General features: G+C 34.2%; 2 protein-coding genes and 1 non-coding gene across 3 annotated transcripts; all 3 read left to right on the forward strand.

Moving 5' to 3' along the window:
* The first annotated feature begins 2,361 nt into the window (after positions 1–2,361).
* Positions 2,362–3,496, forward strand: LOC127125772 (dual specificity phosphatase Cdc25). Its single transcript, XM_051054595.1, has 2 exons — positions 2,362–2,656; positions 3,107–3,496. The coding sequence occupies exons 1-2, from the start codon at positions 2,435–2,437 to the stop codon at positions 3,278–3,280; spliced, it is 396 nt and encodes a 131-aa protein (XP_050910552.1). The 5' UTR covers positions 2,362–2,434; the 3' UTR covers positions 3,281–3,496.
* Positions 3,497–14,380: 10,884 nt separating this feature from the next.
* On the forward strand, positions 14,381–14,454 carry TRNAI-AAU (transfer RNA isoleucine (anticodon AAU)). The gene has a single exon. It is a non-coding gene; the product is annotated as a tRNA-Ile (tRNA).
* Positions 14,455–14,461: 7 nt separating this feature from the next.
* On the forward strand, positions 14,462–17,593 carry LOC127125773 (uncharacterized). Its single transcript, XM_051054596.1, has 4 exons — positions 14,462–14,594; positions 14,695–14,772; positions 14,991–15,086; positions 17,302–17,593. Exons 1-4 carry the CDS (start codon positions 14,592–14,594, stop codon positions 17,368–17,370), a joined length of 246 nt encoding a protein of 81 aa, XP_050910553.1. The 5' UTR covers positions 14,462–14,591; the 3' UTR covers positions 17,371–17,593.
* Positions 17,594–25,800: the final 8,207 nt, after the last annotated feature.

The following is a 25,800-nucleotide window of genomic DNA, read 5'->3' on the forward strand; positions in this document are numbered from 1 at the left end:
TTCTGATCATCTGTCATCTTGTTTCTAGCAATGGCAATGCCAGCATCAGATACAGGAGGTATGTAGCCAATAGTAACTATGTCCCATACATCATCATCATAACCCATAAAGAAACTTCTGATTCTATCTTTCCAGTAATCAAATTTTTCTCACTCAAAGATTGAAGGTTTAGCATTGTAACTATCTCTTTTATTGGTGTTGGCCATAGTGTTTTTCTCACGCTGGATCTCTCTACACTGTTAAGTGTTTGATTAGAAAATCAATAACAGAGTCGAAGCTCTGATACCAATTGAAGGTAGAGAAAAACAAGAAAGGGGGTTTGAATTGTTTTTTAGAGAATAAAAACTTTTTGGAATTGAAACACGCGCAGAAACAAATAAATTCAACACTGAGTTTTATACTGGTTCGCTTGAAAATCAAAGTTACTCCAGTCCACCCGACCAAGGTGATTTCGCCTTCAAAACGGACTTAATCCACTAATCTTTGAAATATTACACAAACAATCGTCTAAGAGAATAAAGATCTCTTAGCCCTCTCAAGTTTACAGACTTCACAAGTCACTTGAGGAGATTTTTCAACAAATAAATAGAATTACAATAATGATTAGTGCTTCTAGGTAAGCAGAAATTACACAAGGTAAAAGCAAGGGATTGTTCACACGTTAGAGCAGCAGCTCGTGTGAGAGAATGAAAAATGAATATATATGGAGTGTTGTATTCTCGTGTGCTTCAGGTTGTTTTCTTTGAGAGGCGTTCCATCCTTTATATAGGAGTGATGAGAAGACCGTTGAAGGATGTTAATGTCAGAATCTTGGGTAATGATGGATGATTAATATCATTAATCTTTGTGTTCTTTCCAAAACAATTTTTGGGGCGCCATAAACTTCTTCTTGAAATAGATTCTTTCCATAAGTAAGTTTCTTCGTAGCTAAGCTTTCTGAGTCAGAAGGTTAGAACATCAGAGTCTCTATTCAGCAAGAGTATCTTCGGATAGATGCTTTGCTTCTGATTGTCTTTAGAGTTTCTTTTCACTGATTTTATCAGAGCGTAAGGCTTCAGATTCTAGAGTCATTCTTTCGCTTCAGAGTGTCTGATGTTTCTTGTTTAGTTTACGCTTGCGTTGATCAGACTCAGAGCTTTTGCTTGCGTATCATCTACGTGGTACCTCAGAGCTTGTTTCTGTATCTGATGAGTGTCTATCTGACCGTTTTGATTAGAGTCCTGCATACTTAGAAAAATTTCGTTAGGGTACCATTTTTGTTTCATCCTTTGTTATCATCAAAATCTTTGAGATACATTGTAGAAACTAAATTTGTTCTTACAGTAAGAGCTTGCAAGTCATAAATACTCTACTTCCAACCAAAAAAGACATCAAACCAATCAAACTCTCTTTTCTCACTGCCGCACGATCTTGAAACCCTTTTCACAAACAAAATATATTTTGTCTCGAGACGATCTAAAACAGCGCTTCATCCACAAATGTGTGAGTTAAGAAAGTGACATTTTCCCGTGAATGTTGATATGTAGAAATCCATTCAATGTCCTCTAAACTGTTTTGGATAAGTAATGTTTTTCCGCCGATTGTGATAAAATAGTTTTTGCTAAAATCGACCAACAAACAAACATTTTCTTCTAAGAACTACGTAACCTTGAGTTCTCCATCGCACCTGGAGATACGTAGGAGCAAGACCCACAATCTTGTCAAACACATTAATATATTATTTTTACGACCCCTTTTCTTTTTTCTCTTTAAACCTTTTAATAACTCGAGAAAGTCAAGAATTTCAAAAGATAACACTTATGCATAAACTAACTAAACGGTTCTCATAGAGTACAACGGACGTGAGGGGTGATAATACATTGCGTAATCGACTCCCGAACCCTATTTGGGTGCGACTATCATATCATTGTCGTTCTTTTAAGGATTTTATCGATATTTCTTCTTTCACTTTTTAAAAATAAATAAAGTTCAGTTACGACTCCGTTAATCCATTCTGCGGACGTGCGACGCTCCTCGCGGATGTCATATTCTTTTTTCGAGATACAACAAACCGATATTGAATTTATCTTTCCATAAATGATAGAATAATAGATTTTTTTTATCAACTTTCGAATCATTTTTTTTTATTTACTTAGACAAATATATTTTAAGATGAGATATTTCCTTTAAACTTTACTCAATTTAATTGAAACTATACTTTATTTATTTTAGTAGACATGGATGTTTAACCGGCTTCTATAAATAACCATTTGATCATACTACACTAATCGGTTCGATATTTTTGGTCAAACCGGTTCGGTTTCTAAAACCGGGTTAGGCGATACATCCGGTTCGGTAGCAAAATGAGTTTGGTCCAAAATAAAAGTCAGTGAGAGAAGAAGCATGGAATCGGAAAGAGTGATCAGCGGAGGAATAATAGCGAAGAAGAGAAGAGATGGCTCGTAGTATCTCCTATGTCACTGGCTCGCAGCTTGTCTCTCTCAAACGCCTTCCAACCATCGCCGTCGTCGATGTCAGAGACGACGAGAGGACTCACGACGGTCACATATCCGGTTCTCTTCATTACGCTAGCGACGGTTTCGACCGAAACATCTCGAAGCTTCTTCACGATGTTAAAGGCAAAGACACGCTCGTCTTTCACTGCGCTCTAAGTCAGGTCAACTCCACTCCCTGCTCTTGTTTGTTTTTCAGATCCATAGGTTTATTACGACGAATTTGAGCATGACATGACTGAAAATTCTTTAGGTTTTCGACTGGTAGCACTACTGTTAACATCTTATATTGGACTTAAAATTTTTTCCATACTGTATCTGATTTCTGTTTTTAGGATGATCTTATTATAAAATGTCAATGTTTACATGTTTGTTTGATCAGCTTCTTATATGCACTTTCACACACTAATTTGGTAGCAATTTTTTTTGGATGTGCATAGTTATTTTTATATTTACAGTTGTGTTGCATCTTAAAATAATCAACTTGACATGCCTTGTGTTCTGAGAAGCAAGTTTCTAATGAGTCAGGACATTTGAAAAGCTTTTTTGTGATGGGAACATGAACATGAATGCCACAGTGTCTTTAAACTGAAATTGGTATGAACTATTTATAGGTTCGAGGCCCAAGTTGTGCAAGGAAGCTTGTCAATTATCTTGAAGAGAACAAGGAAGATGTTGGGATAAAGAACATTATGGTGTTGGAACGTGGCTTCAATGGGTGGGAAGCTTCTGGTAGACCTGTTTGCCGCTGCAACAATGTTCCTTGTAAGGAGCATGAGAATGCTTGATCAAAGGCTTATTCTGGTAGACCCATCTTACCTGTACTATCTGCAAACATTTGTATACTAAAGAAAATGTATGACTATTATAATTACATCATTATATAAATCATAGGTAAGCTGAATACCTAGTTTCTATTTTCTTCACCACTTTATGTTGTAAGAAATCCTTGAATGGAGATTGATAAAAATAACAAAGGTAATTTGATGATTATGGTTGAGAAATTCTGCTTTGACTAGTTTTATGAGTTAGTATTGTCTGAAGGTTGCAACAAGCTTTGTGATGTTGATCAAGTTGTTTGGTTTACATTTCCATGGAAGAAAACAAGAAAAGGCTTCTTGAAGCACTTTTTATCAAAGCAGCGACATATTACATGTAAGTTTGGTCATAATCTCATTTGACCCTCTCAAAAAACTAAGCCAAACTTCCTATACTTAATCTACATGGCCCATGTTGTCTGCAATGTGGGATGTTTCTGAAATGCTAGTTGTGTCTCATCCTCATGGTTCATTTGTATGCTTTGGTCAAAATCTTATATGACCCTTTGCAGCAGCTAAACAAAACATGCTAAACTTGATCTCCATAGTCCATATTCTTTAGCCATCTTTTTGATAAGTTGGTTGAGATTTCTACCCCATCTTGACCTACCTGCATAACCCGTTAAGAAAAAAGCAGAAGGGAGGGGGAAGCATGTTGTCCCGTAGAGTTTATATCTAGTTTTTATTTAAGTATGAGTTTTATGTTTTTTAAACTTTTAACTATATTTGGTGGGTCAACCAATAGTCAAACAATCAACACTTGTTTTCTTTTGGATTTTACTATTGGAGATTTGGAGGGTCAACCCGCCCGCCTATCTGTGATCGGGTATAATAGAGATTGACTTGATTAAAGATAGAGTGGAGTTAGTTTAGGTTGGTTTTAGACTTAATTAAAGATAGAATGGAGTTAGTTTAGGTTGGTTTTGATTTAAAGTTTGCTAAGAGTTTCTTACTTTCTCCTTTGGTTATTGTAACTAACTTGCCCTTGGGACCAAGCTCTATAAAAATGAGCATGCAACTCTATTTGTGATTAAGAATGAAAACTTAATTTCCATAAAAATGAGCATGTAACTCTATTTGAGATTAAGAATGAAAACTTAATTTCCATTATGGTGTCAATAGTTTCCTCTTTCACTCCAAATATTCTCCTCAGCTTCAGTGAAGAGCTTCACTTCAGGGTCGTCTCCTCTTACCCAATCTTCAACATTGTTGAATTTCAAGCCTCGTCCATGGGTGAACTCGCCATTTCTTCGTAAGAATAACAAGATCATGTTCACACGCTGTTCACACTCCTCACAATGTTGTTACTCAATTCTGTAACTCCAGTTCATCATCCTTGGTCTTAAACTTTCAATTAAACTTCAAGACAACATTTTTCTTCTATAGAATTAACAAGTTTAAGGTGTCATTTTCACCAACAAAATGCACAAGTTTATTGTAAATCCACAAATTCCACCGAAGTTCAAGGTAGAATGTTTTTCAAGCTAAAATCATCTTCTTTGAATATGAATCTTGGAATGTTTAAGATTAAGTGCTATTCATTTGGTTGCTTTTTGCAATTTCGGAAACGTTCTTCTCAAAGTTTTTGCATGCAAACAAGTTTACGATTTATTTCTGGGACAAAGTCCACAAACACTTCAATGCTTTTATGAAAGAACGTGTGCATCAATTTTGTTATGAGCTCAAATCAACAAAGAAAGATAATCAAATAGTATCAGAATATATTGGACTCTCTGCTTGCAATTGGTGACTGTGTCACAAAGGAAAACAAAATGGATGGACTCTGTCACAAAGGAAAACCAAATGGATGCAATCTTAGAAGGTTCCTCTGAAGAATATAACCCATTTATGATGCAAATATATGGGAAATTGGAATCTTCAATCCTATATGATGTGGAAACACTTTTTCATGTACATCAAATATTATCACTCTTAAATGACTATGTCAATCTTGCTCATTCAAATCATAGTCAAAATTCAACTGGATTTCGTGGTGGTTATTCAAATTTCCAAGGTAAAGGTCACAACAACTGTGAAAGAGGTTGTGGAGGTGATACCGACACCAATCTTGTCGGTGTGTAGGGACGTCAATTGGACCTATATTTAGGGGTACTCAAAAAAATTTCACATAAAATATGATAGTAAAATAGGCACGAACATACATTAATTCTCTAATAAATTAAGCGGATATAAATGCATTTTCGTGGTCAATTCTCCTCGTATTCGTATAATATATATTTATATATTTTAATTTATATTATTATATAAAAATATTTTTTATCAATTTTAAAAAATATATCACTGTTAAACTATTATACATTTTAATATAAGTGTTAATTTTTTCTTTATAATTCAACAATAACATGTTATTATTTTTAATATCGTTAATAATTGAAAATGTTATGATATTTTCTAGTTGATTGATAAATTTTTACTAGTAACGCTGACAATAAATATGAATATATGTATTTAAGTATATGTAGGATAAAGGTATAAATATTGGTGATCACATGAGCATGAGTTTAGGTATGAGAATATTTTTAAATCACATGTATGAGAACTTATATTATAATATCTTACTCAAATCCTGTTAATTTCCATCCATAGATATGTGATAAATATGGACGTACCATTCTGCTTTGATTATGATTTTTCTCAATCTAAATTCTCAAGCTCACAACTCTAGATCTCAAGGCCAAACCACTGTATCAACACCCACCAAGACTGACAGCAATGATTCTGATAAACCATTTGCAACTGCACTTCTAGAAACTAATAATCCCTTTGAATTAACTCAGAAACTATATATTCCTTTAGATCATGATTCTAAAGTATGGTTGCAGATTTATGTGCTTTTCATCACTTAACCTTACACTAGTCACACACACTAGCAATCCTTATTCGGGTTCTAATAGAGTGTTTATAGGTAATAGCCAATGATTATACATTAACTTTATTGGTTCATCTCAATTTAACCCCATAATTCTACCAAAAATTGTGCTAAAACTCAAAAACATGCTCCATGTTCCTCTGATAACCATAAATTTATTGTTTGTGTAATGTTTGCCAAGGATAATGAGTCTATTTTGAATTCCATTTTGATAGTTATTATGTGAAATCCCAGGCATCTAAGAAGATTTTACTTGAAGGATTCCTTTATGAGCATAACCTTTATTGTTTCCCTAATCTATCTTTGGAACCCTCAAGCCTATATCTCATACATTAAACCAAGTGTCATTTCTTAATGTTAATCAATTAATGTTGTAGGTTCCAAATTTTTCAATATTTTCACATGGAAATTCAAATTAGGTCATTCTAATTCCGACGCAATTAGATATGTTTTAAATTCATGTAATATCACTGTTGCTTTTAAGAATACTATTGATTTTTATAATTCACAATGTTTAAAAATCACATAGAAATCTCCCTTATCCAATACTACATTTATTTCTTTTGAAGTTGTTCATATTGATTTATGGAGACCTTTCCCATTTTAATTCTAGTTGTGGTTATTACTATTATACTGCTTTTGTTGATGCTTAAACTCTCTATACCTAGATTTACTTTTTCAAACAAAAAAAATGATGCCTTAAATGCCTTTAAACTATTTCATTCTTCAGTTAAAACTCAACTTAATGATAATATTAAAGCCATTTAGTTTGATTTGAGGGGAAAATTTGAACCTTTTATAAATTATTTGAATGACTTAAGAATAAATCATAAATTAAGTTGTCCTCACACTTCTCATTAAAGTGACAATATTGAATGGAAACATGGACAAATCATATGATGATTCTCTATCACCCCCTTCACATTGAAAAACCTCAAGACCCTTTAGTGGAAAATTCACATCCTATGAAGACAATATGCAAAATTAGAAACTTAAAGTCAAAGGCTTTTATTGCTCATACTGATCCTAGTTCTGTCAAACTAGCCACAAGAATTTAGGGCTCTCACTGCTTACAGGACTTGGACACTCATAACAATACCTCCATATAGAAAAACTATGGGATATAAATGGGTTTTTGTAATCAAGAAAAATCTTGAGGGAAGTGTTAACAAGTCTAAAACATGTTAGTTGCAAAAGAGTATCACCAACAAAAAATCTTTGCATTTAATAAAATATTCTCTCTAATGGTCAAACTTATTATCACTCGAGTTATTTTCACTCTAGCATTGCCTTACAGTTGGAAACTTTTGTAGATTAACATTAATAATGTCATCTTGAATGACATTCTACAAGAAGAGAAGTTCATGCAACAACCTTCTAAGTTTGTCTATGAGGACAAATTTACGGCCTATAAACTAAACAAGGTCTTATATGGTCTCAATAAAATCCAATAGCTTGGTATGAGAAGCTTAATCAAGCTCTATTTCAGTTTGGTTTCACACACAACATATGTGACCACTCATATTTTATCTATTCATCTCAAGATACTGATCTTTTGTTAATGTTTTTTAAGTAATTCAAGTGGTGTAACCGGTTATCACGGGTAAGTGACCTATTACAACAAGGTCTGAGGTTCAATCAAGTAGCAGAAATGTGTAGTTTTCGTAGATGTAACTGGTTAACCATTTTGGTGTAACCGGTTATCATTGAAGCTGATTTAATTTGTTGTCAGGTGTAACCGGTTACAAGCACAATATTTTATTTTTTCTACTATTTTACTTGGTCAATTTAGTTCCGAATTATGTTGTAACTCTTGTATAGGTGTTTGGGATGCACACTCATTCAAAGTTAATAAAATAATAATCTCTCACTCTCAATTCTCTCTCTCTCTCTCTCTCTCTCTCTCTCTCTCTCTCTCTCAATTCTCCTCTTTCACACTCCACATCCAAAGTTTCTCCATCATTGTTCACCAAGCTTGTGGTATCTTGTTTCAACATTTGGCATCAAGAGCCTGATTCATATCCATAACACCTAGTGTGCAATATGAATTATGTTTCCAATGAAAGAATACATGTAAACCTACTTATCCTTGATGCGAAGAATTACGATAAATGGTGTAAGCAAATGAAGGTGTTGTTTGGATACAGAGATGTTCTTGAAGTAATAAAGAATTGTGTTACTCCTCTTGATCCATCAATGTGTTAATGGCGATAACTTTGATAAAGTTGGTGATTGCAAATCGTCAAAGAAGCATGGGAGATCTTAGAGAAGACATATGCAGGGGCTAACAAGGCAAAGATGGTGAGATTACAAACTCACAAACGTCATCTCGAATTGATTCATATGGAGGAAAAGGAGACAATCAACGATTTCACAACGAGAATCACTCGTTGGTGAATCAAGTGAAGGCATACAAATAAATTATCACGAAGCAGTATGTTGCCGCTAAAATCTTGCATTCTTTAACATCAAGATTTGGCAATATAGTTGTGGAGATTGGGGATTCAAAGGATCTTGCAACGATGATCAAAGAGGAGATGTAAAGTTCTCTTAAGGCTCATGAACAAAGGATGGAAGATAGAAATAATGATAAGGCAAAGACGAAGATCGCTTTGCAAGCTCGTTTCAATGAGAAGGATAATAGATCGAAAGGAAAATGACCCATGAGAGAAACTACAACAAACATGGTGATCAAAGCAACTTTGGAGGTGAAAAGAAGAGATTTAACATGAGCAAGGAACAGTGTTATAAGTGTCAACAGTTCAGTCATTTTGCAAAAGAATGCAATGCGAACAAGAAGGAATATCAAGGGGATGAAGCCAAGGTTTAAAGACAAGAGTTTGATAAAGAGAATAAAATTTTGGTCTTGATCACAGAAGGGAATTGTAGCAACATACAAGTATGGGATAACAACTGCAACAACTCAAAGAATGCTGAAAAATTGAGATGTGTCTGGTTGAATGATATGATTAACCTGTTGCATGAAGAGGAAGATACCATGATGAGTTTGAAAGGAGTTCAATGCAATGAATAGTGGTATTTGGACCCAGGTTGTTCAACTCATATGATGGGAAGAAAAGATTGGTTTGTCAAAATCAATCGTGCCATGAAGAACAAAGTAAAATTTGCGGATGACACCACTCTAATGGCTGATGGGATCAATGATGTTTTGATCATGAGAAAGAAATGGTGGACATTCATTGATCAAATATGTCTTCTACATTCCGAGAATAAAATGTAACCTTCTAAGTATTTGCCAATTGTTTGAGAAGGATTATAAGATTCACATGGAAGACAAGGGGCTACGCGTTATGGACGTAAGAGGATTTTTGGTCCTTAAAGCGTTTATGGCTTCCAATAGAACCTTCAAGGCTGAGTTGAAGGTTATAAAGCATATATGTCTTGCTACTGCATCAAGTAAAGAAGAGTGGTTGTGGAACTATCGTTTTGGGCATCTCAACATTAGAGATCTCAAAGACTTGCAAAAGAACAAAATGATAATTGGGTTGTCATCGATCAACATACCAGCTGAAATTTATGAAGAATGTGTGCAAGTGAAGCAACATAATGGAAAATTAAGCAAGGATGAAGACTGTAGGACCAAGAATCACCTTGAGGTGGTTTATTTGGATGTGTGTGGGCCGATGCAAGTAGATTCTATTGGTCACAATAGGTATTTTGTCATATTTATTGACGATCATAGTAGAACGCCATGGACATACCTAATCAAGAGAAACAATGATGCATTCGAAGTGTTTAATAATTTCAAGTCCATGGTTGAGAAGCAAAGTGGTCAAAAACTCAAAGTGCTCAAAACAGATGATGGAGGCGAATATGTCTCAAATGACTTTGGGAAGTTTTATGATCAAGAAATGACTGTATATGAGGTAGTACCATCCTATACACCGCAGTAAAACGGTGTGGCCGAAAGGAAGAATCGATCAATCATAAACATGGTGAGAAACGTGTTGAAGGGGAAGAGCTCGCCGAAGGAGATATGGGGAGAAACGGTATCCACAACTGCCTATTTGTTGAATAGGTGCCCTACAAAAAAACTTGAAAATGTAACACCGGAGGAAACATGGTCGGGATTCAAACCAAATCTGAACCATTTGAGAGTCTTTGATTATGTTGCATACCGACATGTTTCGGGTCAACTTAGAAATAAGTTGGATGACAAGGGAGAAATGATGATACTTGTTGGATATCACTCTATCGGTGGTTACAAACTGTTTGATGTTGTAAACAAGAGGATCGTGATCAGTCGGGACGCCGTAATCGATGAATTGAAGCAAGTGCAACAGGGTGTAACCGGTTACCAACAAACGTTAACCGGTTACATGCAGGTTGTAATCGGTTACCAGAAAGTTGTAACCAGTTACAACTTTGAAATTTCCAATTCTGAGGAAAGTGGAAGACCATAACAGCATGTCGTCGAAGCCCGAAATGAAGAAAATGTCAGAAGGTCGACAAGGCAAAGGGGTTTGCCTCAAAGACTCCAAGATTGTGAGTTATTCCAAGATAACAAAGTCAACGATGATAGTGATTTCGTCCATTTTACACTTATGGACAAATCTGAACCCATTAATACAGAAGAGGCCTTGAGTGATCTAAAGTGGATTTGTGTTATGAAGGAGGAGCTGGAATCCATGGAGAAGAACAACACTTGGGAGTTAGTTGATATACCAAAAGAAAATAAGCCAATTGGTATGAAGTGGGTGTTCAAAGTGAAAGCAAATCCCAAGAGTGAGATAATCAAGCATAAAGCTCGATTAGTGGCTAAGGGATTTTTGCAAAGAGAAGGCATATACTTTGAAAAGGTTTTTGCACCGGTTGCTAGGATTGAAACCATTAGGCTTGTTGTTAGTATTAAAAATAACCACAATTGGTCTATCTACCAAATGGATGTCAAGTTCACGTTTTTGAACAGACCGCTTGAAGAGGAGGTATATGTACGATAACCCCTTAGTTTTATTGTGAAAGACCAAGAGATGAAGTTTTACAAGTTGAAGAAAGTATTATATGGTTGAAGAAAGCTCCAAGAGCTTGGCATAAAAGAATTGATGGTTTCCTAAAGGGTGTTGGCTTCAAGAAGTGTGTATCCAAGCATGAAGTGTATATGAAGACGGATACAAGTGAATGAGTAATTTTCCTTTGTCTATATGTAGACAACTTATTAATCACGGGCAACAATGGAAAGTGTATTTCAAATTTTAAGAGTAAACTTATAGAATAATTTGAGATGACCGACCTTGGCCTCATGATATACTTTCTTGGCATTGAGTTCCATAAGTCCAAAATGAGACTTCTCATGCACCAAAGAAGGTATGCTCTTGCGATTGAAGAAGTTTGAAATGGAGCATTGCAATGCTGCCATTTCTCCAGCTAAACAAAGGTTGTAGTTGTCTAAGGATGAGGATGAGCAAGATATTGATCCAACTCAATATAGGAGGTTTATTGGATCCATGCGTTCCTTGTTCAATACGCGACCGAACTTGGCGTTTAGTGTCAGTATTACGAGTAGATTCATGGGAAAATCGAATGTGTCTCACTTGCAAGCAGTCAAGAGGATCCTACGATATGTCAAAGGTTCTATTGGTTGCGGAATTCTCTTTCCCGCAGCTGATACAAGAAAAAATGCAATTTGCTCGGTTTTACCGGTTCCAATTGGTGCAGAGATAAAGATGATCGAAAGTCTACAGTTGGATACATCTTTATGTTTGATGCAACCCTAATCTCATGGTGTTTTAAGAAGGAATCGGTGGTTGCACTCTCATCTTGTAGGGTCGACTATATTGTCACTTTGTTATGTGTGTGCCAAGCCGTACGGCTCATGAATCTATTGAAGGAGATGGGAAACAGTGAGGGTGAGGCTGGCACACTCTTAGTTGACAATGTTTCTGCGATTAATCTTTCTAAGAACCTAATTGCACATGGAAGGAGCAAGCATATTGAGATGAGAATTCACTACTTGAGGGAATTTATTAGTGAAGGAAGGTTACAATTGGAATATTGCAGAAGTGAGGACCAAGTTGTTGATTTGTTGACTAAGGGAGTCACAAATGATGTGCTTAAGAGGTTGAAGACGAGCATGAGCATGGTAGACTTGCAACACTTGAATTAAGGTGGTGTGTTAATATTTTTCAAGTAATTCAAGTGGTGTAACCGGTTACCATGGGTAGGTAACTGATTACATCAAGGTTTGAGGTTCAATCAAGTAGTAGAAATATGGAGTTTTTGCAGGTGTAATCGGTTACCATTGAAGTTGATTTAATTTGTTGTCAGGTGTAACCGGTTACTCACTTTGGTGTAACCAGTTACAAATGCGATATTTTGTTTTTTCTGTTATTTTACTTTGTCAATTCAGTTCCCAATTATGTTGTAACTCTTGTATAAATGTTTATGATGCACAGTAATCCAAAGTTAATGCAATAATAATCTCTCCCCCTCAATTCTCTCTCTCTCTCTCTCTCTCTCTCTCTCAATTCTCCTTTCTCCTCTTTCACACTCCACATCCAAAGTTCACCAAACTTGTGGTGTCTTGTTTCAACATCTTTATGTGTTCGTATATGTTGATGATATTCTCATTACTAGATCTTCCTCTAAGTTAGTTCATGACTTTATAATGAAACTTATTGATAATTTTGCATTGAAAAAGCTTGGTAAACCATCATAATTTATGGATGTTGAAGTTAAACATCAAGCTAATGGATTTGTGATACCATTCAATCTAAGTACATTCGAGATTTACTATCAAGAGTACACATGAGTTATGCTAACAATGTTTCAACTTCTATATTCAAATAAGCACGATACAAATGCGTTTCAAGATCCTCAACTTTATATGTCCATTATAGAAGCTTTACAATATGTAACTCCCACTATACCATATATTTCATTATATGTTAACAAAATTTGTCAGTTCACGATCTAACCTTTTGAGAGTCATTGATTCACTATCAAAATAATACTTAGATACTTGAATGCCACTTCAGCACATGGTCTTATTCTCATACCTACGTCTGTCAATCATAAACTCACTATAATATCTTATAATGATTCAAGTTGGACCAATGATCTTGATGATAGACGATTCACATATAGCTCTTCCATTTATTTTGGCCCAAATTTAGTCTCTTGAAATTATAAAAAAAATAATCTTTGATAGCATGTGCTGTGTTGAAGTTAAGTATCATGATCTAACACACACAATCTCTAAGTTGCTCTATCTTGAATCCTTCCTAACTGAACTCCACATTTCATTTATACATCCCACAACTCTATGCGATAACTTAAGTTGAACGAAACAACCATATATTTTATACTACTCCTTCAGTTTTTTATTATAAGTCGTTTTTTTTTACTTTTCACACATATCAAAAAATGTAGTAATTGTGGTATAAAAAAGAGAAATTATGAAAGATTTTACAAAATTGTTCTTTATTAATGATGTTGAAAAGATAAATTGACATAATTGAAAAAAGAGAGAATAATAAATATTTAAGGATATAAATAGAAAAAATAACATTAATGATTTATTGATATTATAAAACGACTTATATTATGATATACAATATTTTCTCAAAACGACTTATAATAAAAAACGAATGTAGTATTGTTTAATAATTTTTGAGGTGATTCCGAAACCGCAACATGTCACATTTGTATTTTTTCCATACATTTTTACAATTAATTGTACAATGAGAATCCAAAGCGATTAAATTAATTGCTAGCACAAATATTATTATTATTATTGTTATTAATAATTAATTATTATTTATTCATAATTTATAACTATTTTTTACAAGCATTGTTAGCACAAATTAAGTTATATTAATATCAAAATAACAAGTAACATTTTCCACTAAAAGAATAATAATAATAAACATTTCTTATAAATTGAAAATAAGTTCATGGCCTTTTACTCGCGTATCAATTCTTTAGAAGTTTTTTCCAGTAAACTTATCTACAAACATTTATAAACTTAAGTAAAGAATAGTTAACTTTTTAGTATGTGAAGGTCATTGAGTCCTTATGCTTTATTTAGTCTATAATTACAATGCTGTCACGTGTTTTCAACTCTAAAATAAATAATTAAATAATGTAAAAAAAAAGTTAAAACGGTGACAACTAAGATAATATACAAATAAATAAATACCAACTGACTTAACAAACATCAAGGCCCATTAGCTCAGTTGGTTAGAGCGTCGTGCTAATAACGCGAAGGTCGCAGGTTCGAGACCTGCATGGGCCATTTATTTTTTAAATTTCGATTTTTTATTTTTAACTATTTAATTTTATTTATTCATTTCAACCCTTCCACGAGCGTGTTCTTCATCTTCTTCGCGACTCTTGCATCAACTCCAAGTCCTTAACCACAATCATCCAAACATGGTAATTCTCTATTTCCTCTTTCGATTTTCAATTAATCGATTAATATTTCTGATTCTAAAATTAAAAATTAATTTTGCTGAAAAAATCAAATGTGATTTAGGTTTGCTTGTTTTGCTTATTGCCCCTTTTCCTCGTTCCAATCGTGAACGTATTGCCTATTCTCTTCTACTATGTTATGGTAAGTGCTTCTTCCATTCAATTTTCCATCTTTTAGTTATCTCGCACCATAATAATCTTGTTCTTTCACAAGATTTAAAAATTATCAATTCTAACTAACCCTATTAACGTGCGAGTTCAATGATTTTGAAAATTTTGTTGTGAAATTTGAATCATTCTTGACGCTCTGTCTTGATAGTTGTTAGGCTCACATAATTTTGAACTTGGAGTAATTTTCAGGGAAAAGTATATCGGCTTTTCGGATGGGAGTTTAGGAAACCGGAGATGGTCCCTCCAGCATGTCCTTACAAGCCTGCAGCCAAAACGGACAGTAAAGTAAGTAAATGAATGACTATGAAGCGTATTCTGCTAAGTGTATGGCTAATTTCATCACCATTTGTGAACTTCTGTTTTATTGGAATATCTTGGATTGTGAATTGTAATTCGATATTCTTATTTCTAAATGTTAAAAGTTTGCTCATTTTTCTGTTTATTGCTACAATTGGAAAATGAATGCCATGGCTTGAGTCTATGTTTTTAGGGATCGATCTTAGGCTTACAACAAAATTCAAAGTTAACAATATGATACATTTTCGGTTTTCTTCGCTCATAAGTCCTAACCAAAGGTAATCCTACACAAGTTTCTCTATTCTTTTAGCCCTACCGTCCTTGATCAGAAACAATGAAAATATTTTAGGTGAATACTGCTAAAGAAGAAGTCTGGATGAAGATGATCAGACCATCCATCGAGTAAAAAACATCCTTCTAACTATTTCAAGCACTAAATGGTCACAGGTCTCCTGAATATAGAAACCCAAAATGAAACAGATGAAGAATTACCAATAAAAGGAATGCTGAAGTAAGTGAGAAGTCGATATCAATGATGATACCAATCCATGAAAACAACCCACCTAGCCTAAATTAGCATAAATTACCTATACCAAGTTAATCTTCAAACTATTCAACCAACAATGGCCTTATAGAATGCATAAATAGCATGGTTTTCAAACTCTTGAATTGACTCTTATAAATTTACGACTCTAGGTATAGGTATCAATATTGTTACCAAATAGCGGTGCCATGGCTGCTATGGCGGATATACATGATGGTTTTTTGGGCTCGCCGCAATGCTAAATATCGGCTGATATTGCGGGATTTTGGCTCTCCACCATGGGCCACCATTCGCCATGGACAACATTGGGTATCAATATCAAGTTAACTAGCTGATAAAATAATTTCTTTTCCAATATGGATAGATTCTTACAGACTCAAACAGAATCCCGAGTTTGGGGACGATTGTCCATGTCTACAATATAATGGTTAGTTCCCTTGAATGACAGTGTTTTGGTCTTTTTTAGAAAACCCAAAATGTAGAAGTTGAACAATAAGGCTCAGTTGAACACAAAATGTTAGCCTTGCAGTTGTTGCACTTGATTCCACCAATGCATCTAATCTAACATACATTCCAGCATGAACACATCTCTAGAGAAGGTGGCTGATAATTCTATTGAATTTCAACCCTCATAGTTCCCAAGCATAAATGAAATCACGAATTAGAGAAGATGAACAAACTCATTGTTGCATGGTTACAAATTACAATGAGCCAAACAAGCCATCAAAGTGAATGAACCTGGCTCCAATGAACTGAAACCTACCTCCATCAAGCTGAATCCAACTTCAACAAAGGGAGCCCAATCCCACCATTCTTCACTCCTAACTAATCTGGAGCCTTGTGATTTGTTAATTTGTCCATTGATTTTGAACTGTTTGTGCATTTTGCGTTGGTCTGGTCCAGAGACTATGTTTTAATAATTCTCTGATTTTTTTATTCATTTGTTTATATGTGTCTGGCTTTCTTATCAATGGTTGAGATGTTATCAATGTTTGAGATGTCTAACTTTTCTGTCTAAAGTGGATTACTTGCATATTGAAGCAGTTCCCCTTATGCTAACCGAACCTTTTTTTTTGCTTAATTATTATATTAAGATTTCCTTTCTGCTCAGATAGTTTCTGAAACCTAGTAAGAACAGTATTTTAGTTCTATTGTTCTAATTACCGAGACACTTTATCATGGAAGAGTATTCTAGATTTATTATCAGAGGAGAACTCTATGCTATGAAATACTATAGGTTTACTGTTCTACATTACTTGGATTCATTTAAACGCAAATCTCTAAATACATCATTCTATGTTACTTAATAGGATGATAGCCCATTCTTGGAAGGTGGTCTCTTATAAAAAAATTCAGAATAATTTGTCAGGGAAAAAATTTGATCCATGCCATAATTGTTAGTTAAACTCAGTCATAAACACTTGGTTTAAGCAACAGACTCATGTTACTTCTATCCATACATATCCCTGTATTTGTGTCTTTTTGGAGTTGAGTGATCCTCAACAGTTAGTTCCGTTTTGGGTTTACTGCATCATGAATGTGATGTATAATGTTTACATTGACACATGTGCATGTGCATCATTACATGCCTAGAAATAAATGTTGATGCTTTAATGCTGGAAACTGCCAATGAAATTTAAAATGCAAATGATTTGGCAGGTTGAAACAAAAGATGTCCCGGCTGTAGAACCTGTTAAAGCTGGAGGAGTAGATGTCAAGCAGGACTAACATGGGGTCGCTACTCTGCGATAAAGTGTAAGGACAGGGAAATAAATATATGATCCCATAAGATGGTTTATGTATATAACAGTTATTACTACTTTTGTTAAGAAGTTACATTGCATGAGACTGAGATAGTTTGTAAGATGGAGCAAGATGAAACAAAACATGTTTAAATTGGCAGACATTTGATTACAAAAAGTACTTATACCAGTTGGGATTGTTTTCTTTCCATTATTCTTATGCTTGAACAAAGAAACTCTTATATACTAGTAGTAGATATTACCAGAAAACAAAGACTTGTCATGCTTGATATATAGTAGTATAAAAGTAGAATCATCTTAACATTTTTTTTTGCCTGTTTCCTTTTCACTATGTGCAAAAGAGAAAAAATTCCTTAAAATCTAATTAGTGCATGTGGGGACCTTTGAACGATGGTGCTTCTTAGTATAATATTCCTTCCAAATGGGAAGTGGATGCATGTTTATGTTTGTTTACCCATAATATCTTTCATGTCACTTATTACTATAACTTTTATCTACTCTATCTGCCGACCTTTGGCCATTCTATGAGATCATATTTTTTTGTTCCTATTTTTTTGTTCGCTTCTATGCATGCATATGGAAAATAAGGATCCAGATTCCAAAAGTTAGATGTTTATAGATGCACTTTAAATTGATTATTTGAAGTAGACTTTGATTCAATGCTTATAGAATAAGAAAAAGTATGTATTTATAACATGAAATAAATTGCCTAGATTTGATAAAAGGGTAAAAAAAATTGTCTTACAAGAGGGCCAGATGAATAAGTGAGATGTCACATGTTTAAACTCGTCGGCTTCCACACCTGATGTTTTTACACAGTTACTAATTGAACAACTCTATGACTTTGTTGTGTTCCCATTCGAGCCAAAACATTAGCATAGTTGTTTGCTTCTTGAATGATATGGATAAGTCTTGTCTCACTCCTTTGATTAATCATATCTTGAATTCTTCGTATCAACCGACAACCTGATTTAATCTTTTGATTCTCATTTGTAAAAGCTTTTTGGATTTTATCCCATCCTATGAGGTGTAAAAACATTATATGAAAAATCAAAAATGTCTCTTAGATTTCGGAGATGTATCTCTGAACATATTTTATACACACAACTCATCGTTTTTTAGTCGCCCTATAATTTTATGATTTATTTTATTTTGAAAATACATTTCTGGAACTCACAATATACAATAAATCAAAGTCATTCTCTATCGAATGAAAAGTTTTTGATAACCCCTGTTACGTGTATCAATTATGTTCAAACTAGGAAAAGGAAGAAATGGCTAAGGACCAAAATAATTAACCTATTGAAAACATATAACATAAACAGATGAAATTTGTAACTGGAATTTGGAATTCTGAAGCTTTTACTAGAATAATTTGTATGATGTTATACTTTTGTTTTGAGGCATTTTACGTTGGTAAAATATAAGAAGTGCACATTATATGTGAATATTGGCCTTTTGAGATTAAATCTCAATGCAGAAGAATCATCATTAACAAAAACAGATTTCTTAATTTAAGTCATAAAATTAGTGTGTGGCTCAAAAACAAAAAAGTTGTGTGTGTATAGAATACATAAGTGCATTCATTTGCATATCCACTTCTCAGAGATTGGGCTACACTTTCTAGTACTCTTAGTATTGCACACTTTCCAATATATATTGGGATACCCTCCTAGCCAATTTCCATATTTGTCATACCATCTGCTAAAACCGATCCATCAACATTGAGACATACCCAATCATCAACTGGAGGTTGCTATTTAACATTGAACCAAAATAACTCTTCTGCACAATATAAACATCCCCATAGACTTTTGTTTTGTTCAATATCTCCTGCCCCATATTAACTGGCATCATGCAGTCCTCCACATGCTCAGACTTATTCCTCCAAAACCCTACGGTATAACATGCCATTGCCCAAATCTCCTGCCAATTCTCTGTTTTGCTACTACTTAGATTTTCTTCCATGTTGAGATCAAGCCAACCCTGCAGATTCAAGTTGAAAAACATGCCCTTGTAATCAGTGTGTACTAAGCTATTCCAGACGGTCACACTAGTCCCACAATCCCTCACAACATGCATAGTAGTTTCAATATGCCATGTACAATCATAACAGAAAGCTGTTTGATATTAATATGATTAAGCAACTGATTTGTTTTGAGACCATTATGATGCACCATCCAAAGAAAAGAAACCCTCTGACTCTTTCAGGAACTTGTAGTATCCATAAGCAGAGGCAACAATTGTAAAGATTTCATTCTCTGCCCCCTCCCCAGAGGCACACATCAGTGTCATCTGTTTCTTGTGGTGGCTGCAATGCCTGAAATATATTCAGCGATTCTTAATTTTGACTATCACTATACTTCATTTACAATTGCTTTTGACTCCATTTTAATTTGTAGATTTGTAACACGTATTAAAAATAGATTCAATGGTTGTAATTTAAAAAAGTTAAAGTTAACTGAATAAAAAAAATAAGCAAACTACTTTAACTAAATTTCAGATTTTATTTTAGTCTCTTATCTAATAAACGTCTTAAAAACGGTTTATTCAACTTAATCATTTCTATTAAATCATGAGAAAAAACATTAACCGCTGGTGATGTGGCATGATAGCAAGACAATAATTGAATTGCTGAGTCAACATATTTATTAAAAAATTCATATTTTGTTTAAATTAGGTGTTTTCTTTTTGGAGGTTAAAATCCCTATAAATCGTTAATAATGTATAAAAAATATACAATTCTTCTCTAATAAGCTTCTCTAAAAAAATGACCATGCATCTTTTTCATATCAATTGTAGAGAAGATGCATCTTTTTCATATCTTTTTCTTAATTCATTAATTCTCTAAAAATATTACAATTATTCTCTAGTAAGTTTCTCTAAAAAGATGCATGATTAATAAAAAGATGCATCTTTTTCTTATCAATTGTATATCACGACTTAAAAAATGACCATAATAAAATCATTTGATTGCTCATTTGCTTTATTTTATTAATCATGCATCTTATTCATATCAATTGTATATCACGACTTAAACCATGTATCTTTGATCACCTTGATAATTAATTTGTTAAGCGATAAAGTGACTTAAAATGAACTTTTCAATAAACAAAATCCTTGATCCAACGTCAAGTGGATTTTTTCAAGCTTATTTCATTCTGCCTCACAATGCAATTCAAATCTTTTCCCAATTAAGTGTAATGTTAAAATATGTTTCGTCTCGAGACGATGAAAAATAACACTTGATTTATATATGTGAGTGAGATAAGCGACATTTTTCTGTGAGTGTTGATAGCTAGAAATTCATTCAATGTGATGCAAACGCCGACTCCTCTAACTGTTGTGGGTAAGCAATGTTTTCCATTTGATTACGACAATAACAATTTTGCAAAAATTGATCCACGAACAAACATTTTCTACCCCGAACTACGAAACTTTGAGTTTCTCATTATACTTAAGAATATGTAGGAGCGAGACCCGCAATCTCGTCAAACACCCTTGTCGCTATCGGGGTTTCACGATAGCGAGGAACCAGGGACTGAACTAAAGGATGTCTCCTCAATCAAAGAGATAAGGCAAAACAGAAGAGTCGCCATCGAATTTTATTTTGAGTTTCTCTATCGAAGAGGAGAGGGGAGATATTCGATAAAACCCTCAAAGAGAGAATGTGCAACAGTAAGTACAAGGATAAAGAATCGGTCTCGTAATCGAGACTTGGGTTCGGAAGTCGGCTACGCAAGAAAAATGTATTAGCACCCCTCACGTCCATGGTACTTCATGGGAATCATTTGAGTTGTTTACATATATGGATATTTATCTCGTTTATTGTTTTATTTTTTTTAAAAGAGTGTAAAAATGATAGGACTCTGGGGTTTTTTATTATTGTGCTCGTCAATGATTATGACCCTTATGCCTACGTATCATTTATTGGGTGATGAGGAATCAGAGCTCCGTAGTTCGGAGTAGAAAATGTTTATGTGTTAGTTGATTTTACCTTTGAGAAAAAGGTTTTCAGAGCAGTGCCCTAAGGCAAAAAAAATAAGGTTTGATAGGTTATATTGTCTTTACCTTGAATAAGGGTTTATGAAAATAATGTTTATGATTAGATTGCGCTAAAGCCTATGGACGGAGGTAAAAATTCTAGACAACAAGTCAAGCATCTTGCGTTCAAAATAATCAGAGTAAGGATATGAATGCTCCATTATTACTCATTTTCCACCACTTAAGGCTCGTGGCGCATAATATTAATCTTAGTTTTAATGTATTTTGAATTTGATTATGAAAATATCACTTGATATTGAATCAAGGGTTTGTTTATTTGATTATAAAATTGGGTAATGCAATGAATATAGAAAGTAACCAACAAGAAAATAAAGGGTCTCATTGTAAGGTATCCCAAGAGAAAACCTTGTGTGTGCAAAAGTGACCTAAGCTAAACAAATAATACTGATCTTACGAACATGTCCCCCTAGGGTGGTGCCATGATTTTATTCCTACAACATGTATGTAAGTTACAGATGGAATCCAAAGTTGAAACCAAATATCAAAAGATATGGAAAGGTCCTCCAAGCAAAGGTCCTAAGATGAGATCCTCTAAGTCTAAGTTGATTAAATGGAGTGAATATTTTGATCTTATCATTTTATCATGTTTTTGTTGTTTTTAATGTATGATGATAATAAAGATAAGTGACAATAATAAACATGCATGATGAGTTTATACAATGAGTATGATGATGAGTGCTTGAATGTAAATTTTAAAATAACAACATAAAAGTAAATAAAAAAAGTAACAATGGTAAAGTCACAATAACAATGGTTAGTGGTAATCAAAGTTAGTAAATTTTAAGTGAGGTTAGTATTATGTATAAGCCTAACACTTGAGGATTATCTATCCTTAGGTCAAAAGATTCAAAATATGGCGCATCAGGGGATAACTTATCACTTATGTAAAGTATTGAAGATGATCAATGATCAACTTACAATAGGCTTGTAACAATGAAAGTTATGCAAACTCCAAGTCAATCTATCAATAACTTGACAAAAGGAAGACTATGTCAACTCAAAGGTTAAAAGTTAATGTTCTGATTAAACAATTAAATTAGATAAGTTATAAAGATCAATGTACAATATGAACAAGTTAATAATAAGGGTTAGTGGGTTAGTATAAGCAAAAAGAAAATCAGATGGAACCAATAAGTTAGTATGTATCCAAGCTTCATCTACATGTCAAATGATCCAAGTTGATTGATATAGAGGCAAATTATTCATGCTTCAAAGTACCATGAATGAAACCTTTATCATTCATTAGTAGACTTGAAACATAGAAGGTTCAAGCAACCCTAATCAATCCAATATCATGACAACCATAGACTTCATTAGCCACTAAGTTCAAAACCTTATAAGTCAATGAAAAATTGCTCAAATGATATGAAACAAAACATAATAAAATAGTAAAGGCAAAAATAATAAGGGTATATATTGGGAATATTTTCAGAATAATAAATATGAGTGAGATGAAAAATAAAATGAAATGGAAAAAAATAATGTGAAAATAAATAAAAATACAATAGGAAGAAATAACAAAAGGAAAAATGCATGCGTTGGGGGTTGAAACCCATGATCTTAGGGTCATGGGGGGTTAACCCCCTCTCCCATTAGGCCAAGCACCCACTTGTGATTCAGAAGCACGCTCATAAAATAAAATAATAAAACAAAATATCCAAAGAAAAGCGCGCGTAAGCTGTCCAATCAGGTGTGGTCAACACAAACATTCAAATTTGAAAGCGCACGCATAGGCATCGTCTTCAACCTTGAGACCTCAGAATCAAAATCCAGAAGACGTGTTTTTCATGGGATTTAAACATGGAATCATTACCTATGCATAAAAACAAATCAACTTCCACACTCATGAGCCATTGATTGGCTCTAAGTGTGGAGTATTTTGTCAAAAATTATAAAGAATAAGTTGACCTAAATTAAAAATTAAATGATGGATAATGGCTAATCAGAACTTAAAACACGGGGTTAATGATCAGTAAGTGATTTCAAGTTGAATGGTAACTTATTTGAGTAAAGGTGGTGAGTGGAACTACCTGATCGGAATCAATTTAAGAGTGGTGCTCCGATGACAAAGGACCGCTCAGGGGAGATGTTTTCAGGGTGAGTTAGTGTTTGGTAAAGCTTCAGTGATGTTCATGGATGTATTATGGGTGGTTATTTTGAATTGAAAGGCTTTGAATCTCAAAAATCGAATCTTTGGTTTTAATGGTGGAAATCGGTTTCACAGTAGGGTATTTCTGGCTTTCAAAGCTTGGTTTTTGAGTGAGACACTGTAAGACCTTAATTTTGACCCTAAGATCCCTCATGACACCATAACATTGCATTTGCATAGCCTCAAGGATCATAAGCATCTTGGCTTCTTCCCTTTGGGTGGGACCCCTTGTGAATGGTTTGAGATCACCGAGCATGCTTGAATTGTATATCATTGCTTTTCTCATTTTTATTCACTAACCAAAAGCACAAAAATATGTCACTAATATCTTTTGTTTGTAGCTTGAGCAGTCACAAGGTCAAAAGCTTCTAGGAGATCCTTTGTGCAATGATATGGTCAAGAGGAGATGAAAACAAGCATGGCAATGGTTCCCAAAGCTCTCATCCATCAAATGTGCCTCCCTAGTATCTCAATTCATCATTTTGATCGAAACAAGTCAAGGGGTTTGAGGTTTGTTTCCCAAGGAAACCCTAATTCATCTATGCACTAACTATGTCTTGCTCATGAAGCAACCTCAGCTCATGGTCAAATACAATCAAGGGAAGTTCTTTAATTCATCATCTCATGAATATTTGAACTCATTTAAGTGTCCTTAATCATCAATTCATCAAGATATGAGTTGTGAACTTGAGAAGTTGATCAGTCAATTCATCTGACTATCTTGAAATGCACTGAGACCTAACGTTTTATGTGTTGGTCAAATGGAGATGACCCCAAGAGAAAAAATGTTCTTAAGGACAATATGAACAACTTTCATGTTCATCAAAACTTTATTTGAAGCTTTCAAGGTCATCTTCCATTCCAAGACATTATAGGTCATTTTGACAGAAACCCTAATTTTAGGTCAACTCCCCAAGAACATAACTCATTCATTTTTTATGATTTTGAGGTGGGACCAAATGCATTGGAAATATTAATATGTCTACTTAAAATGTTATGTTGGACAAAATTTCATAATACCAAAAAAATACATGTGATAATGCAAAACGTTATAGGTCACTTTGGACCAAATGCATTGAAATGTGAAAAAGTCCAACTTCAAGTGCCCATAACTTCTTCATAAAAAATCCAAATGATGAAACATTTAAGTCCAAATTGATTGTCTTGAAAAGATATACAACTTTGATGTTGGAGGATTTTCCATTTGAATCTTTCATCATCAAAACAGAAGGGCTTGAAGGTGGTTCATTTTGACAAAATTCTCAAAGGCATATTTTGTACATTGAACTTCATGGCCTGTTTTCATAAAATTTCACACTCCAAATGAGTTTTTGTCCAACATAACATTTGTTCCTTATGTAAAGACCTTTCCAACCATTACCCACATGCCTATGTTTACATTTTGCAAAAGGGATTTTCGAAGACTTGAAGTTTTGTGACCATTTATGCATTTCATGATGAATCTTCATGCACAAGCCAATGCCTTTCAATTTACACGTCCAAAGTTGATTCATTTGAGTTCAGCATGCAAAACCATTTGATTTTGGGCCTCACATGCGCCTGTACAGGCCCGTGCATGGAGGACCCAATTCTCATGCACACGGATTCATCACACTCTCCTTGCAGCTCCAGCTATAAATATAATGCATTGCTTCACTTGAAAGGTAGCCTGAAGTGCTGCAAGATTGAATCCCTAGCCATACCTAAAGGAACAAACTCCATTTTTCTCCAAATTTTCAGATCTGAAATTCAATTGCATTTGGTTGAATTTTAAGATCTAAAGTTCCTAGACCTTCATCATTTGATCCCTTGAAGCTTCTGTTTGCAAAAGGAACCAAAGAGAGTGATTCATTTCTTCACAATCCAAAGGTTTTGCTCGACTGAAATTTGCTTCAAATCTCATTATACTTTGCTCCATTTGCCTTGATCTTGTGTTGTCTGAAGTCCTCTCTGTAGAGGCATCATTATTGTGTGTTTAATTGTTGGAATCGAGCAAGTTCAGTTGAACACCACCAAACTTCCATCTCTGATTTCTCTCTTAATAGGAATCTAGAGTGGAATTGAGTGACATAGGAGTGATGTACATCACTTCACCTTTCGAATGGTGTCTGGATCGTGCATTTTAGTTAACATTTGAAACTCTGCATTTTTTGGTCTCTGTAGCGGTGTATTCGTCACTTT

This window comes from Lathyrus oleraceus, chromosome 3, assembly GCF_024323335.1.
Source record: "Lathyrus oleraceus cultivar Zhongwan6 chromosome 3, CAAS_Psat_ZW6_1.0, whole genome shotgun sequence".
NCBI lineage: Eukaryota > Viridiplantae > Streptophyta > Magnoliopsida > Fabales > Fabaceae > Lathyrus > Lathyrus oleraceus.

What these genes read in the sequence shown, in the direction of transcription:
- LOC127125773 (XM_051054596.1), top strand. An exon ending in TTCTCTTCTACTATGTTATG is followed by an intron (nt 14,773 to 14,990) that starts GTAAGTGCTTCT and finishes AGTAATTTTCAG; the next exon opens with GGAAAAGTATATCGGCTTTT. An exon ending in CAGCCAAAACGGACAGTAAA is followed by an intron (nt 15,087 to 17,301) that starts GTAAGTAAATGA and finishes ATGATTTGGCAG; the next exon opens with GTTGAAACAAAAGATGTCCC.
- LOC127125772 (XM_051054595.1), top strand. Translation starts at nt 2,435, where the DNA reads ATGGCTCGTAGTATCTCCTATGTCACTGGCTCGCAGCTTGTCTCTCTC. An exon ending in TTCACTGCGCTCTAAGTCAG is followed by an intron (nt 2,657 to 3,106) that starts GTCAACTCCACT and finishes AACTATTTATAG; the next exon opens with GTTCGAGGCCCAAGTTGTGC.